This window comes from Eleutherodactylus coqui, chromosome 7 (assembly GCF_035609145.1).
Source record: "Eleutherodactylus coqui strain aEleCoq1 chromosome 7, aEleCoq1.hap1, whole genome shotgun sequence".
Lineage (NCBI taxonomy): Eukaryota > Metazoa > Chordata > Amphibia > Anura > Eleutherodactylidae > Eleutherodactylus > Eleutherodactylus coqui.
Genome location: NC_089843.1, coordinates 74,077,269 through 74,095,417, shown reverse-complemented (window position 1 = coordinate 74,095,417; position 18,149 = coordinate 74,077,269). Strand labels below are relative to the sequence as shown.

The 18,149-nt window shown below is 47.2% G+C and overlaps 1 protein-coding gene across 4 annotated transcripts in view; it reads right to left on the bottom strand.

Moving 5' to 3' along the window:
• CCDC149 (coiled-coil domain containing 149) overlaps positions 1–18,149 on the bottom strand; it is a 74,218-nt gene that overhangs the window by 19,822 nt on the left and 36,247 nt on the right. For all 4 annotated transcript variants that reach the window (XM_066573222.1, XM_066573223.1, XM_066573224.1 and 1 more), the window contains exons 6-7: positions 13,746–13,918; positions 404–476 (exon numbers count right to left, since the gene is read on the bottom strand). In XM_066573222.1, the coding sequence (XP_066429319.1) occupies positions 404–476; positions 13,746–13,918 (246 nt within the window). The remainder of the gene's footprint in view (positions 1–403; positions 477–13,745; positions 13,919–18,149) is intronic.

The window sequence follows — 18,149 nt, the reverse complement described above, 5'->3', positions numbered from 1 at the left end:
AGACGCAAATTTTCCTGAACTTCTTAATCAGTTTCCAGACAGTTTGCGCAATCGCTGGGGCCTACAATATGTAATAAAACTTTAAAAGTTGCAAAAATTAGAAGAAAAGAAAACAAACAAAATGTTGAAGCGGTTGGTTTACATTGTAGATTCTGTAAAATTGGCCTCTTCACAAACAAAAAATTCACAAGTAATGCCTCAAGTTGTCTTCATGATAACCGTGATGAGCCAGTGACTTTGCACTTATCCTTTATTGCCATCTGAGAATCTGGAAATGTGGTTTTGTGACACAAAAGCAATAAATCAAGTGCATGAAATCCAAACAACTGTTTTCAATTGGAACAAAGCTCTGAGGGACACATCTCATTTTTCAATGCATTTTCAAAAAAAATGGTTTCTTTACCTTGTATTTCACAATGTTGCTTTTCTGCAGATTAACTTCTTCTTGCAGTTGTTTCAATCTCTCTTGTAAATACCTGGAGAAAAATAAGATTGAATCTCATTGAAAAGGTCTGGGGCATGGGATGGGAAGCGCAAGAATGATAGAACAATGACAGCGTGCACTGAAGGCGAAAGATGGAGAATCAACCGGGAGGCCTCTCTGTAGACTTTAGATAATGAATAGGATAGAATTCAGCAACAGCCTATGTTTATCATGGTTATCCTCATGTAGCCCTTAACAATGGACATCCACAATGCTTGTTTACCATGGAAGTCTCAGAATTATTCAACCCCTTCATGACAAGAGTCTTTAGTACTTAGTAGAGCACTCTTTTACTGTTATGATCTGCTGTAAATGTGATGCATAACCAGACACTAGCTTCTGACAGCGTTCCTCTGGAATCCTAGAAACTTCCTCATAGGCAATGGCCTCCAGTTCACCAATATTCGATTTACATGCTGCAACCGCCTTCTTCACATTCCAACAAAGCTTTACTATGGGGTACAAATCAGCTGACTGCGATGGTCACGCTAGAATCTTCCAAGACTTCTTCTGAAACCAAGCCTTGGTGGACTTTGAGGTATGCTTGGGTTCGCGGTCTTGTTGGAAGGCCCAATAACACGTAAACTTCAGCTTCCTCACAGAAGGCACAATGGTTTCTCGTAGGATTTCCTGACGTGATTGAATCCATTCTGCGCTGCAGTATTTTAGTGCCAAAGGCAGCAAAGTAGCCTCTGAGGATCACCGAGTCACCGCCATGCTTCATTGTAGGCAGGGATACTTTAGGTCTTAATGACTTGTGAGGGAATAAGGTTAGAGGAAAATTGCACAAAGCGTCAAAAATTGGAGAGTTTTTGCATGCACTTTCTATTTTTATATATTTATTTTTCATAATGAATAGCTATATTCACCAATTTCCTCCATTTTCCAATAGTAGGTAATCTGTCTCCCATCCATCTCAAAGCAATCACCTAATCACCTTCCATGCAAAGAATAAAGTTTCTCTGAGAAAAATGTGCATATGAGAAGTCCACATAGAATCATCTAGTACGCCAAACAGGCACCTCTGCAGTCAAAGGCACTGGAGTTCCTGACACATCAATTTGCATTGCTAGTACATTCACAAACTGAACATGGGTCAACAGTGTGATGCAGCAGCAAAAAAGGCAAATACAATTCTGGGATGTATAAAGAGAAGCATAGATCATGTGAGGTCATTATTTCCCTGTACTCTTCCTTAGTCAGACCTCATCTGGAATACTGCGTCCAGTTTTGGGCACCACAATTTAAAAGAGACATAGGCAAACTGGAGCAAGTTCAGAGAAGAGCAACCAGGATGGTGAGCGGTCTTCAAACCATGTCCTATGAGGAACGATTAAAGGATCTGGGAATGTGTAGCTTGCAAAAAAGAAGGCTGAGAGGAGACTTAATAGCCATCTACAATATCTGAAGGGCTGTAACAGTGCAGAGGGATCAGCCCTATTCTCATTTGCACAAGGTAAGACTAGAAGCAATGGGATGAAACTGAAAGTGAGGAGACACAGATTAGGTATTAGAAAAAAACTTTGACAGTGAGGGTGATCAATGAGTGGAACAGGTTACCACGGGAGGTGTCGAGTTGTCCTTCAATGGAAGTGTTCAAACAGAGGCTGGACAGGCATCTGTCTGGGATAATTTAGTGAACCCTGCACTGAGCCGGGGGTTGGACCCGATGACCCTGGAGGTGCTTCCAAATCTACCATTCTATGATTCTATGACATTGCTCCAAAATGTTTTAATATATGTGCAGCCTAAAGCCATGTGCCAGAAGTCTGACATCTATTATACAATAACCTTCCCACCCATTGGGGTGAGAAGTAACATTGATATAAGAAATATAACAGTGTCATCATGAGTTTAACGGATGTAATTTGTGTTTAGGTGTTTGAGACACACACAGCTTAAAGTGTACCTCCACCGACCCACTTCAGCTAACATTTGTACTTCAATACGTAAATTCAAATTTCCAATCTAGAAATAAAAATGAGTGGTCTATACTGTTTGGTGGCGTCATTTACTTGGAGGCGATATACTCAGTTCATTTAAAAACTGGGAAGAGTAAGAGGAGACTTGAATTACTGTATCCCTTTACTTCCACCCCTCTAACGTTAGATCGATAGATACAGTTTGTCTGTAGTGAGAACCCACTAGCTAAAATAACAGGGCCTGTTATTACAGCAGCATCAGCACTGTTTCAAGAAGACCGTTATGGGAGAGAGGCGTGAATTAAAAAACAAAAAAAAACAAACAAACTGTACTAAAAGGGGAAGGAGATGAGTGACAACAGGGAGAGAGGATAAGAGAGAGAAGGAGGGGTTATGAACACCATGAATTTCTAGAATAGCTGGAGTTCTTAAATTTGAGAACAACAGGTTGAAGAAACATTGACCTTCTCGATAAGAACGTTCCCTCAGTTCAATGCAAATCTTAGAACAATTACAAATCCCCCTGATGTAATGTGCATGGATGCATAAGATCCCACACTGTGATTTTCTACTTCTGGTTTTCTACAGACCAACATTTGTTTCTGAAGTTTCATTCTCATTAAGTAAATGTTCTTTAGCGGATGCTGTTTAGGGACTGTATTATCTGAAGTCCCTGAAGGTTAATTTAATACCATTAAATCAGCTCACTATTACCCAGCGCCTCAATCTCCCAACTGTTCCAGTGCATTCCGAAAGAACATAAAGTTATAATGATTTTAAAGTAAGAGATAAAACTAAAGTTTCCAAACCTTAGTTAGAACCTTCTGTTGCATTCTTGCAACGAAGAGGGGGGGGGGGGGGGGGGGGGACAGCAGGAGACAACTGAAACAAACTTTTTAAAACATCAGATGACCCAGCTTTAAAAAGGAATATTCTAATCGCGGCTTTTCATACTAGAGATGGGAAACCACTGCTATAGTTACCGGCCACTCAGTTACTATACCGTTACTGTGAGGAGGGACCTTAGTCCCACGTGGTGTAGCAACCATGATGTATAGCCATAGGCAAAGGAGTTGGGTGCTTTTCAGTACCTAGGGAAGCTGGGTGCTGAAATACCTTTGAAGTAGACTCCACAAAGGGCTGTTACACTTCTCCCCCAGGGGGTCTCTGATGCCCTACAGCCCCTCTGAAGCCAGAGCCAGCAAATGTTAATATTAGGAAATAAGGGGAGGAAACAGGCTTCACACCTCAGTAGCTCTAGGTGAAGGAGCTGGGTGCTGGAATACCTTTGCAGTAGACTTCAGAAAAGGTTTTTACACTTTCCCCCCAGGGGGTCTCTGATGTCCTACAGCCCTCTGGAGCCAGAGATAACGAGAGGAAACAGGCTTCACACCTCAGCAGCTCTTTCCCTTGTTACGGGTCCAAATGGTCGTAACTGACCTGATAAGTTTTGGAGGCAAAGCTAACATAAGAACGAAAAATGTAATTTAGGAATTATGAAAGACCTGTACGTCGCAGCCCGCGGACGAGGATATTTTATGGAACGTCGCATCCCCACAAATAAGATGCAGGGACCCCTACATTTGCACGACGCTCAGGAACCGAGAATTGCGTATCTCGGATCAGATGCGTCCAAAACTACTCATGCATGGGCTCAAAACACACGTAAAATCACAACAGGAAACATCGTTGTCATATTTTCATGGTGGGGCACACCCACATGGAGTTATGAAGGAAATATGTATTTCAGGGAATTATGTGTCCCAAGATAAGCCAGCCCCTAAGGGGGCTGGAAGGAACTAAAGGGGAGTTACCACCGTGAGAGTTTAAAAGTCGCACACAATGTGTGCTCCGGGTCAGCCCCTTGGAGGTCACTATACGTGAGGTCTGGTCCGCAGTTCTGGCGCGACTCCACGCCACAGAATGGTAACTCTCTTCTTTTAATCCCTGTTATTTTACTGTTTGTGATATCATATGTAAGTCTCTTGCCATTTATCTTGTAACATCATTTTCGTATTTTTTCTGTAAATAAGCACTGCTCTATTCTTTGAGAATTAAACTTTAAATTAATTAGTGAGCCTCGTCCGTGTTAACACGAAACCATATTCTCCGAAGATTGTATTCAGAAATCGGGTTCCAATTTACCGTAACCAAATTGGTGGTGGCAGCGTTTTGTATGCATATTGTAGAGCTCTGGAGTGCGTTAGAACTGACCAGGTTGGGGATTTGAGTTTCCGCTTCGCATGCGTGCAGAAGTCGGAGAACGCTAAATACAAACCAGCCTGTATTCTAACGACTGCCAGCTTGCAATACTGCAGAGTGTTTGAGGACCAGAGGTGGGATCGATAGGTATCGTCCCTTCCCCTCTCTCCTCTTGTCCAGTGAGGGACAAATTGTTAATAAGTGCAGGGCCAGGTGGGTTGCTGTAGAGTTGTGGCTGTGGCTCATGGTCGCTTTTCAGGAGTCTGGAAAGTTGGGTACCAGTCACTCCACAACCTAAGAGCCTTTCCTTCCTCGCCCTCGCCCTGCGTACGTGACAAATTGGTGGCAGCAGTGGGATAAGGTTAACACGTTCGTGCCAGGATTAAGCAGTTAGTCCTTGTACGAAAAGAAGCACCCAGTCTTTGCGAAGATTGGTGCCCTTCTTACGAGGTTTCACTCAGTGCTTTTGTGTAAGAGACTTACGATATCCCCAGACAGTCCCCTCCCCTTTCTTCTTGTTTTCTATTCTATCTTTTGTTTGGCAAAGCAACTACGGAGATGGCAACTAGAAGCCAGGCCGCTAAGCTAAAGGGGCCGGTGACCGAGGTGCTGGGAGAAGACGATGTCTCGCACCAAGCCACAGCAAACCCTGATACAGAGATGGGTGACCCCATCGGAGAAGAGGCTATGGGTCGGAATCGAGGAGACCCCAGCAATAGCAGCTCTCAGCAGGACTTTGATTTGCCTACCCGAGAGGCTCTACAACAGCTGAGTGCAAGAGACCCTGAGCGTTACCTGCAATATGTTTTCCAGCTGCAAGAAAATGCCAAGCGAGAACGCCAGGCAGAGCAAGAACGCCAGGCACAGCGAGAAGCCGCAGAGCGAGAAGCCGCAGAACGCCAGGCAGAGCAAGAACGCCAGGCACAGCGAGAAGCCGCAGAGCGAGAAGCCGCAGAACGCCAGGCACAGCGAGAAGCCGCAGAACGCCAGGCAGAGCGTGAGTACCAGCTGCAACTAAAACGACTCGAGATGGGCAGTTTGGACTCACAGAGGAGTGGGTCCAGAGACCCTTCACCGTTCAGACCCCGAATGGAAAATTTCCCTGCTCTGGACCCGGAAGGAGATCTGGACGCTTTCCTGCAGGTATTTGAGCAGACGTGCTGCCAATACCAAATACCTGAATTGGAATGGGCCCGGTATTTAATCCCAGGGCTTAAGGGCAAGGCCCTCCAGGCCCTCTCTGCTCTTCCCAAGGAGCAACGTGCGGACTATGCCGTCATCAAAGCGGCCCTTATCAAAAAATACAATCTCACGCCAGAGATGTACCGCCAAAAGTTTCGTACACTATCGCGAGGCCCCACGGACAGTTTTGTGGACCTGCGAGATGGCCAGAAGGCCGCCCTCCGACAATGGATTCGGGGACAATCCATCACCGAGTTTGATGACCTGGAAGACATGATATTAAAGGAACAGTTCCTGGATATGTGCCCAGGAGATGTGCGACGGTTCATCGTGGACCGAAGGATTAAGGGATCGGCCGAGGCGGCTGAGGTTGCTGATGAATATGTCGCCAACCGAAAGCTGGACTTACGAAAACCTGAAACCAGCGGGAGAATGGGTAAGCCGAACATTAAACATGACAACCCTTCTCCCCTTGCCGCTCGACCCCCAAGGGGGTCCACCATCCCTTCTTCCTCCAAGTTTGCTGCGGAGACTCGCAGATGTTTTATTTGCCACAAGCTGGGTCACCTCAGTGTTGCCTGTCCTGACAAGAGGAAAAACCTTCCGTCTTCCAAGCCCACCCCACCTGCCCCAGCCGTGCTTCTGGTCAAAGGGGGTAGTGGGAAGATTGATCATAACCTACAAACTGTCACCGTTGGTAATACTGTCACTGTAGGGATGCGTGACAGCGGAGCTGAACTGACTCTCATCCGTCCGGAACTTGTGTCCCCTACTGACATAATTCCTGGGAAGACCATGACTGTTTCTGGAGTCGGAGGCATCTCCTCCGCCTTACCCATGGCCTGTGTGTACCTAGATTGGGGTGCGGGAAGTGGGGTGAAGGAGGTAGTGTTGTCCGATGACCTCCCTGTAAATGTGGTACTGGGGAAGGATCTGGGGAAGTTGGTGTCTCGATACGAGGAACCTGACCCCCCTGAACCCAGTGAAAATCGTAATGTCAAAAATAATGATGTTGATGTTGTTAAAATTATAATGTGTGATCCTGTGTCGATCAGTGATGCTTCAGACGGGGGAAGCAGTGGGGAGTCCCATGCAGTCTGCCCCCCTCTTGGGCTCACTGACCCAATCCGGTATGACAGTACTACCAACCAGTGTGAACCCGCGGAGCTCGGTGATACCCCACCCCAGTGTGATATCACCGAGAGCCTGCAAGGACCTCCGGTGGTAGGTGATGTCACAAAATGTGGGGATGATGTGAGTTGTACCCCTGCCGAGCCTGTGCCCTGCACCACAGGGTGTGATAAGGCCGGTGGGGGTGGACCAATGACCAATGCAGGTACAGGAATATGCCAGTCTGGAGCGGGGGTGTCACCCAAAGATCTAGCCAACATACTTGTGGTTACCCGCAGCCAGAGTAGCCAGAATGCAGGGGTTTCCCTGCGCCTCGGGCCCTCCAGCTCCCAACCAACCGGAGCTAGCGGGGCCGGAGATGACCCTGGGCTGGTACCAGGAAAACTCAGTGAGGTCACAACCTTAACCTCCCTTCTGGCTACCCCCAGCCAGGAGTTCCAGGCGGCTGTGCATGCAGATGCCACCCTGGGGGTGTTGAGGGACCTCGCGGGAAAACCCCTCCCTGAGTCCGACAAGGAGAGATTCTTCTGGGAACAAGGGAGGTTATACCGGGAAACTAATCCCGGTGACCCCCAGCTGAAGTGGCGTAAAGAGAAACAGCTGGTAGTGCCCTATCAGTTCCGGCAGGAGTTACTCAGAGTCGCACATGAGATCCCGCTAGCTGGGCACCTAGGGGTCAATAAGACCAAGGGCCGGCTAGCCCACCATTTCTACTGGCCTAAGATGGGTGCCGACATAGCCAACTACTGTCGGTCATGTATGACATGCCAGAGGATGGGGAAATCGGGGCCTGGACCCAAAGCTCCCCTAATTCCTTTGCCGATCATAGAAGAGCCTTTCCAAAGAGTTGCGGTGGATTTGATAGGTCCCCTGGCTGTCCCCAGCCGCTCTGGGAAACGCTACATACTGACCGTGGTTGACTATGCCACCAGGTACCCCGAGGCTGTAGCCCTGTCCTCCATCCGAACTGAGAAGGTGGCAGACGCACTACTGTCCATCTTCTCCCGCGTAGGCTTCCCTAAGGAAATGCTTACGGATCAGGGGCCCCAGTTTATGTCCAGCCTAATGCAGTGCCTCTGCAAGAAAACAGAGGTGCGACATCTGGTAGCCAGTCCGTATCACCCACAGACTAATGGTCTGTGTGAACGGTTCAATGGCACCCTGAAGCAGATGCTTAAGATGTTGGTCGAGTCCCATGGGCGCGATTGGGAGCGATACCTCCCTCACCTGCTGTTTGCTTACCGAGAGGTACCTCAGGCCTCAACGGGGTTCTCCCCCTTTGAGCTCCTGTATGGAAGGCGGGTGCGGGGACCCCTGACCTTGGTAAAAGAATCCTGGGAAGAGGAGACAGATGCCTCTGGAACATCCGTGGTTGACTATGTCCTAAAGCTCCGTGATCAGATGCAGACATTGACACAGCTGGTGCGTGTGAACATGGAACAGGCCCAAGCCAGCCAAAAGCAGTGGTATGACCGGAACGCTAGAGAGAGAGTATACGAAGTGGGTCAGAAGGTGTGGGTCCTAGTCCCACTGACCCAGCACAAGCTGCAGGCTGCTTGGGAGGGTCCATTTCATGTTCACCAGCGGCTCAATGATGTCAACTACGTGGTTACGGTAGATCATGTCCGTAAGAAGAACAAAGTCTTCCACGTGAACATGATGAAAGCTCACCACGAGAGGGAGGCCTGCGCCATGCCAGTGTGCAGCCGCCCCGAGGAAGGTGAAGAAGAAGTCCTGATAGATCTGCTAGCCACTGCTCAGGCGGGCGGGTCTATCGAGGATGCCCAAATTAACCCCTGTCTCTCAAGGGATCAGCATTCTCAACTGGAGGAGGCACTAATCCCCTTCCTATCTTCCTTCACCGGGAAACCAGGGAGGACCCAGATGGCAGTTCACCATGTGGACACTGGGGACCATTCCCCCGTTAGGCAATCCGCCTACCGGGTTTCCCAGGAGGTGCAGGCAGATATGAAGCGGGAAATTGATGAGATGCTGCATCTGGGTGTAATCCAAAAATCGCGGAGTGCGTGGGCCTCCCCTGTAGTCCTGGTGCCTAAAAAGGATCGAACGACCCGTTTCTGTGTGGACTACAGGAGGTTGAATGCCATCACAGTGTCTGATGCCTATCCCATGCCCCGCATTGATGAGTTGTTAGACCGACTGGCTGGTGCCCAGTACCTAACTATAATGGACCTGAGTCGGGGATACTGGCAAATACCAATGACAAGGGAGGCTCAAGAAAGGTCTGCATTTATCACCCCATTCGGGCTCTACGAGTCTAAGGTGATGCCCTTTGGCATGAAAAATGCCCCTGCCACCTTCCAGCGCTTGGTGAACCGGCTGCTTGAGGGGCTCGAAGGGTGTGCTGTTGCATACCTGGATGATATCGCTATCTTCAGCCCCACCTGGAAGGATCACCTACAGCACCTGTCGCAGGTGCTTAGGCGGATCCGAGATGCCGGCCTAACCATCAAGCCTGGCAAGTGTCAGATTGGTCTGAAAGAGGTACAATACCTAGGACACCGTGTTGGGGGGGGGACACTGAAGCCCGAGCCCAGTAAGGTGGATGCCATCCAGGCCTGGCCTCGCCCCAGGACCAAGAAGCAAGTCATGTCCTTCCTGGGTACCGCTGGGTACTATCGCAAGTTTGTACCCAATTACAGTGTCCTAGCAAAGCCTCTTACTGACCTGACCAAGAAGAAACTGCCACAAGTTGTCTCCTGGACTGACAACTGTGAGCAATCATTTGTAGCCCTCCAGGCTGCTCTCTCCAGCACTCCAGTCTTGCAAGCCCCCGACTTCAATAGAAGGTTTGTGGTACAGACCGATGCCAGTACATATGGCCTGGGTGCCGTGCTTAGCCAGGTAAACCTTGGTGGGGACGAGCATCCTGTGCTGTATCTCAGCCGCAAGCTTCTGCCCCGGGAGGTGGCATATGCCACCATCGAGAAAGAATGCCTAGCCATTGTGTGGGCTCTACAGAAGCTGCAGCCATACCTCTATGGCCGCAACTTCACCGTGGTAACAGACCACAATCCACTGACTTGGCTGCAACGCATGTCAGGGGAAAATGGACGGCTTCTCCGTTGGAGTCTAGCACTACAGCAATATGATTTCACGATTCAACACAAAAAGGGCAGTATGCATGGTAATGCTGATGGATTGTCTCGGCAGGGAGAGGATGCTCCAGGTCCGGGTTTGGTAGGCAATCCGTAAAGGATTGGCCTCCCACACCCGAACAAAAAAAAGGGAGGTGTGAGGAGGGACCTTAGTCCCACGTGGTGTAGCAACCATGATGTATAGCCATAGGCAAAGGAGTTGGGTGCTTTTCAGTACCTAGGGAAGCTGGGTGCTGAAATACCTTTGAAGTAGACTCCACAAAGGGCTGTTACACTTCTCCCCCAGGGGGTCTCTGATGCCCTACAGCCCCTCTGAAGCCAGAGCCAGCAAATGTTAATATTAGGAAATAAGGGGAGGAAACAGGCTTCACACCTCAGTAGCTCTAGGTGAAGGAGCTGGGTGCTGGAATACCTTTGCAGTAGACTTCAGAAAAGGTTTTTACACTTTCCCCCCAGGGGGTCTCTGATGTCCTACAGCCCTCTGGAGCCAGAGATAACGAGAGGAAACAGGCTTCACACCTCAGCAGCTCTTTCCCTTGTTACGGGTCCAAATGGTCGTAACTGACCTGATAAGTTTTGGAGGCAAAGCTAACATAAGAACGAAAAATGTAATTTAGGAATTATGAAAGACCTGTACGTCGCAGCCCGCGGACGAGGATATTTTATGGAACGTCGCATCCCCACAAATAAGATGCAGGGACCCCTACATTTGCACGACGCTCAGGAACCGAGAATTGCGTATCTCGGATCAGATGCGTCCAAAACTACTCATGCATGGGCTCAAAACACACGTAAAATCACAACAGGAAACATCGTTGTCATATTTTCATGGTGGGGCACACCCACATGGAGTTATGAAGGAAATATGTATTTCAGGGAATTATGTGTCCCAAGATAAGCCAGCCCCTAAGGGGGCTGGAAGGAACTAAAGGGGAGTTACCACCGTGAGAGTTTAAAAGTCGCACACAATGTGTGCTCCGGGTCAGCCCCTTGGAGGTCACTATACGTGAGGTCTGGTCCGCAGTTCTGGCGCGACTCCACGCCACAGAATGGTAACTCTCTTCTTTTAATCCCTGTTATTTTACTGTTTGTGATATCATATGTAAGTCTCTTGCCATTTATCTTGTAACATCATTTTCGTATTTTTTCTGTAAATAAGCACTGCTCTATTCTTTGAGAATTAAACTTTAAATTAATTAGTGAGCCTCGTCCGTGTTAACACGAAACCATATTCTCCGAAGATTGTATTCAGAAATCGGGTTCCAATTTACCGTAACCAAATTGGTGGTGGCAGCGTTTTGTATGCATATTGTAGAGCTCTGGAGTGCGTTAGAACTGACCAGGTTGGGGATTTGAGTTTCCGCTTCGCATGCGTGCAGAAGTCGGAGAACGCTAAATACAAACCAGCCTGTATTCTAACGACTGCCAGCTTGCAATACTGCAGAGTGTTTGAGGACCAGAGGTGGGATCGATAGGTATCGTCCCTTCCCCTCTCTCCTCTTGTCCAGTGAGGGACAAATTGTTAATAAGTGCAGGGCCAGGTGGGTTGCTGTAGAGTTGTGGCTGTGGCTCATGGTCGCTTTTCAGGAGTCTGGAAAGTTGGGTACCAGTCACTCCACAACCTAAGAGCCTTTCCTTCCTCGCCCTCGCCCTGCGTACGTGACAGTTACCACACTGTGCTGCATTGTTCCCGTAGCGCTCATTCACTTCAGCTACACAAATGCTGAAATGCTCAGCTGTTTCTAACAAGTGGTCAAAAAAAGAGGGCTGAGTTTTCTCATCTTGGCCATGAAAAGATGGGAATAGCCCTTTAGCTGGTCACTGCTGGTCTGGCTTCTCTAACTCCCAGCAATCAACTGTCACCACTGGAGAAATTGCAACCAATGCAGGGGAAATGTACCAGGACATGGTGGCCAATTAAATAAGGGGGTCGAGGGTCCACCAGAGCAGAAGCTACTCTTACAGAGAGGATCACTGTTCCCGCACGTGTCCTATAGAATTTGTTATCTTTTTGGGCAACATGATGCACCATGTCCATGTGGTCATGTGACATAACTATTTTACCAATTTCCCATCAGCTTCTGCGTTGACCCCTTCACAGGATCAAGTCACAGAGTAGGATTTACTGAGTAGATTGATATATATTTTTGTGGGAAAAGATTCAGTAGAGTTTGTAATCTATTCATTTACATTCCTGCTCACTTTGAGCTTAGCAGTCCAGTGGGCGGTCCTACTCAGTGACTGACAGCCTTTCCTGCATAAATAGCTCTCCATCACTGAATAGGACCGCCCACTGGACTCCACAGCTCAGAGCAAAGATGTAAAAGGAATACTATACTAATTATACTGAATCTTTTCTTATAAAAGGTATATATCAATCTGCTCGGCTCCTTCTGCTCTATAACATGTTTCTGGCAAATCAGTCCACAGTCTTGCATCCGGTCTGAAAATACAAGTATTATTAAAGGTTCCCTTATACTTGTATTTTCAGACTGGATGCAACCCTTGCACAGCAGGAATCCGGGACAATTCTATCTAGTTTAAGAGATAAGGTGAATACACAAAATGTTTTTTCCAGGTAACACCAGAATGGGCATGGGTGTGAGGGACTAAGTAGTCACTTAAGTGTTTTATGCATCACTATTTTTATGGTAACCTCATTTTCCAAGTAAAATCTATAACGCTCAAATCAAAAATTATTAGACAACCAGGCTCTGCAGTCCTACATGTTCCCAATACAATTTTGGGTAGATCAAGCTAAATACATATTTCTAGAATATGCCATAATAATACCACTAGAATATGCCATAACTTACTGATCTTAGAGGTTAAAAGGCAAGCTTTACTACTGATGACCTATCCTTAGGATAGGTCATTAATAGTTGATCAGCGAGGGTCTGACACTTCGCTGATCCCACACCTACTGTCAGTGTGGACGGGGCTGGAAGCAGATAGCTCTGTCTGTATTGCAGTGGCCTGGTTTAGTACTGCAAACACAGCTCCCAACAGTACCAAATCAGGCGACTACAATGTTTCCACGGCTGTCCACACTTACGGCAACCTGGAGCTCAGTTGATCAGCAGGAATCCAGCGTGGTGGACCCTCACAATCAACTATTGATGATGTATTCTAAGAATATGTCAGCAATAGTAAAAATCACAGAGAACCCCTTTAATTGCCACGATCCTTAGAATGAAGACACAACTGGTTTTAGGACGCAATTCCTTAACAAAATTTCCTTGCACAGCAATGCTTCCTGCCCCATTCACATGAATGAAGTTCTCTGGGCAGGAAGCGCAAAAAGTCAGACCTCCAGCGATTTTATTGCTTTGGAATATCTAAGTGATATTCCGTAACATAATTAGATGGGAATACCCTTTTACTGCAGCAAAACTGCTAAAAGGAACATACATCTTAAAGAATGTGACACTTAATTTAGAACGAGATAATGATGCGATTCCAAAATGGGAACTAGGAAAACAGAAAAGTAATATGTGGCTTAACAGCCCATTGCCTGCAACAACACTAACTCCAACTAAACATATGTTGAAATTAATTAAGCATATGGTCAGCCATATGATTGTAGCCTGCAGTTTTGGTGAAGTGAAGATTTTTTTTTGTCACTGCCTGATAAACACGTCTGTCTGCAGCTCGGTTATTTCATGATACAGTTCTAGACGTCCGAGATCTCTGTAGAAGACCCACCTGTTTTCCATACATAGAGCATCAATGTCTATGATCCTCTTCTCATGACCACCTAGGACATGGTTAAGTTCTTGATTCAACCTCTCGGATTTATCTTGGAAGAATGATCGCTCCTGCTTCACGTCCTCGAGTTCATCCAGTGCTGCTCTGAGGTCATGTTCTAGGCTTTCCATCTGTAAAAAATGTATTACATTTTATTTTGTCAATACTGACAATTAAGATCTTACTGTAGACTCCGATCAGCCATAAATGCTAAAACCACTAACAGGGAAATGAATAGAATGGATTACCTCCTGACATCAATCGTCCCTGTCAAGTGGTGGGATACATCGGCTAGTAAGTCGGTTTTTAAAGCTAATTGGAAGCAGGAAAACTGGGCAGATGTAAGGATCTGAGTGACTCCGACAAGGACTAAATTGTGAAGGTTAGATGAACGAGTCAGAGATTCTACAAAAACAGTAGGTCTTATGGGGTGTTCCTGAAATGCAATGGTCCAGGAAGGACAGCCAGTAAACCTGCATGAGCGCCCAAGGCTCACTGACGTGGTGTGAAGACAAGCCAGTCTTGTATAATCTCGTATGTGAGCATTAGAACTGTACCATGGAGCAATGAAAGGTGACCTGACGCCACTGTGGGGGACGCCATTCCTACTGGGGCCACTGTGGAGAAGCACCATTTCTACTGAGGCCATTGGGGGGGGGGCACACCATTCTTACTGGGGCCACTAGGGGGCAAGGGGGGGACGCTATTACTACTCTGGCCACTGGGGGGGGGGGTACGCCATTACTACTGGGGCCACTGGGGGGGGGAGGGACATCATTACTACTGGGGCCACTGTGGGGGGAGGCACTATTACTACCGGGGCCACTGTGGGGGGGGGGGGGAGACACTATTACTACTGGGGCCACTGTGGGGGAGGAGGGACACTAATTACTACTGGGGCCACTGTGGTGGGGGGGACGGGACACTAATTACTACTGGGGCCAGTGTGGGGGACACTATTACTACTGAGGCCACTTAGCACGTGGCGGCATTCCTCAAGCTGACTTATGTTATGCTGACACATGGCAAAAATGCTGAGAAATGTATGCAGCAGAAATTTCTTTGGCAAATTATGCAGCATTTCTGCATCCAGAGAAACTGTCAAAATCCCCACCATTGGTGCAGATTATGACTGGAAATCAGCCGTGTACCCGCAGCCGATTTCATACTATGCGGCACTCCCTCTCACCTCCTTCGTGAGCTTCCTGTTGTCTGCGCTCCCTAGCTTCCAGTTAACAGCGGCCTGGTCAGGCGAGGCCGCTGGTAACTAGAAGCCATGGAGCGCTAACAGCAGGAAGCCTATGGAGAAGGTAAGGTGGAGCACTGCATAGCATGAGGTCAGCTATGGATACGCGACTGGTTTCAAGTCAAAATCCACACCTATGGTGCTCCAGCTAGGGAAAAAGAACACAGGGCATTGCTCCCTGTCCATTTTGAGACGTACTTTATATAACGACAGAGGTAAAAATCATCAAGTTTTGGGTTGCAGTTTGGGCATTCAGTCTCTAAAAGGTTCGCCGTCACTGATTTACAGCGTTACATTCTTCTTCACCTGTTCTGTAGGAAAATCTTCAATATATTTTCCAGTCGTGGAAAGACATTTCAAATTAAAGCGGCGGACCAGACGAGGCACTCAATATTGCACTAAGTTTCCAGCTGTTCCCCAATGTATCACAACACGTGAAGATATACTGAAACATTAATTCTGATTATCAGTAAAATTTATTTCTTAGCTTTCCACCCACAAATGTTCTCCGAAACAGAACACTTTACTCTGCAATTAGAGCAACTTAGCTTTTCTGACAAGTTAATAAACTATCCATAGACAACAATAGAACACTGACATCAAGTGGCCAAGTCGTCAACAAAAACAAACCGTAAGAGATTTTGGTTCTAAAGGCTACGAACCTTTTGCTTTGCTCACCACAATGTTATATATAAATATATATATTTAATTTACATTACATCTAGATATAGGATCCAGCCAAAGAAACTTCAATGGGGGGGGGGGGGGGGGGGGGGACGTATGGGTTTTCATCAGACATTGATAGGTCCAGTCATTATTTTCAATCCCCGAGTTATGGCTTATGATATGTTGATTTTTAATTAAGTTGTCATGTTGAATTATGTGCTTTGGAAAACAATAATTGCATATTTTTTCCAGGTACCAGAAAATGTAGTTAGCAATCTAGGACAGAATTGGGATCATTTTGGTGGTCAGTAACAAAAGTGAGCTGGCCGAGACTTTAATCAAGAACACCCAGGAAGACAGCCAGTGAGTAGAGATGAGCGAGCATACTCGATAAGGTAAACTACTCGAGCAAGTAGTGCCTTATTCGAGTACCTACCCACTTGTCTCTAGAGATTCGGCTGCCGGCGCGGGTGAGAGGAGAGTTGCGACGGTGAGCAGGGGAAAGCGGGGCGGGGGGGGGGGGGGGCGAGAGAGGGAGAGAGAGAGAGAGAGATCTCCCCATCAGTTACTCCCTGCTCTTTCCCCCGCTGCTCCCCGCCCCCTGCCGGCCCCCGAATCTTTAGAGACGAGCGGGCAGGTACTTGAATAAGGCACTATACGCTCGAGTAGTTTGCCTTATCGAGTATGCTCGCTCACCTCTACCAGTGAGTGCACAAACTATCAGGAAACGGATTCAGAAGCCCATATAAAAACACAGCTGTGGACACCCGAGCCTCCCAAAGCAGAGGGCTGCAACTCTGGCTCTGGTACATCCGGGGGTAAAAAGCAGGCCAGAGGAGAACCAAGCTTTTACATACAGGCCAGAGGAGAACCTGATGGGACAACCCCTTTAATAAAGAAAGATGAAAGATTCAACTCAACAATTTGGCACAAAAGCATTGAAGTGAATAAGGCTGAGCTGCAATATTAGGCAGAATCCAGAAACAAAAAAGTTATGCTACTTTTAATAAAAAAAAGAGACAATTCTCATACCACAACTTTCTAAGCAAACTTCTTTCTACATGCAAAAAATGTTGATGGCTGCAGGCTACGGTAACCCTGCAAGGTGACTGGGTATTGCTGAAGGCAAACATAATTAAAAAAGAAACAGCAGCCTCTCTTCACCTGGCTCCAACAATAATGTGTCAACACAAAATGTGACGGCTACAGCCAATCTGTTGCTGTAACAGTGAATATGTCAACACCACTTGGATCACCGTGACGGTAGTGATTGGCTACAGCGGTTGCATGTCATGCCTATACATCAAGGCCGATGGAGGACCCAGAAGTATCAGCATGGGAGTGGCGGAGGATTGGAAGGCAAGTAGTACTTATTATTTTATAGCCTTGTAAGCAACTTTCAAAAACATTTAGGTGGCTGGACGATTAGTTTAAAATACACAGCGTTTTCAATAATATAATGGATCAAGTTTTTTTAAAGGAGCCTAGATCTCCTCTATTCAGTTCCATTTGTGCTACAACCCAACATCGGTTTTCTACTCTTTAAAGAGAACCTGTCCTCAGGCTCATGGTGCTTGAAACACAGGCAGCATGAACCCAGGACAGATATGCACAGTTCCCCCCATGCAGGTCCCATTCTGAAATGTTGTGGCAGGCCTCACCATGCTGCCCTTGGTTCCCGTGACAGGGTCCCTTTAAATTATGGCTAAACTAATACAGGAATTTTTAATGTGCCTTTGTAATATCTCTGTGGTACAATTTGGCCATTCGTATTGGACACCATGCCACTACTAACATATCTTAACCACAGATAGGTCATGATCTTATGCCATGACGAAGAGCTCCTGCTTGAAACATGTAGGCTTTCATTCATGTTCTTACTGAAAGAGTTGCTGGAAAACCTTTATTTTCTTCTCTGCTCATCAATGGCTCTCTGCTTCTGTGGGCTCTGTGGGGTGAAACAACAAGGCTGGGCGAGCTGACAACTTCTCTAGTTCCTTACAATTGTGTGTCAGATGTCCAGTGACTAAAATTTCCAAGAATGTCCAAAAGAGTTCCTGCACACTATAGCTGCAGAGAAGGGTATCTAACAGGGCAGGTTACGACCAGTCATCTACACCACACAACTGCATTATGTACCACGTGTCCGATCTAGGCCTCATGTCCATGGGCACGCACGGATTCTGCATGTGGAACCCTGCAGAGAATCTGCCCACGGCCAGCGACCCTGTGTACCTGTCCTTGTCTTCATTTTTCTGTGCCGCGGATGTGTGCGGAAATGCCAACTGGCGCACGGGCGCACATGCTTAGTACTTTTTTAAAAATTTAATTTAAACTCCTGCTGTCCCGCGGAATCCGCAATGTCAACGGATGGGCTGCGGATCTGACGGCTTTCATCAACTTCAATGTAAGCCTCCCGTGCAGGAATTGCAGTGAGGGCTTCTACCCAC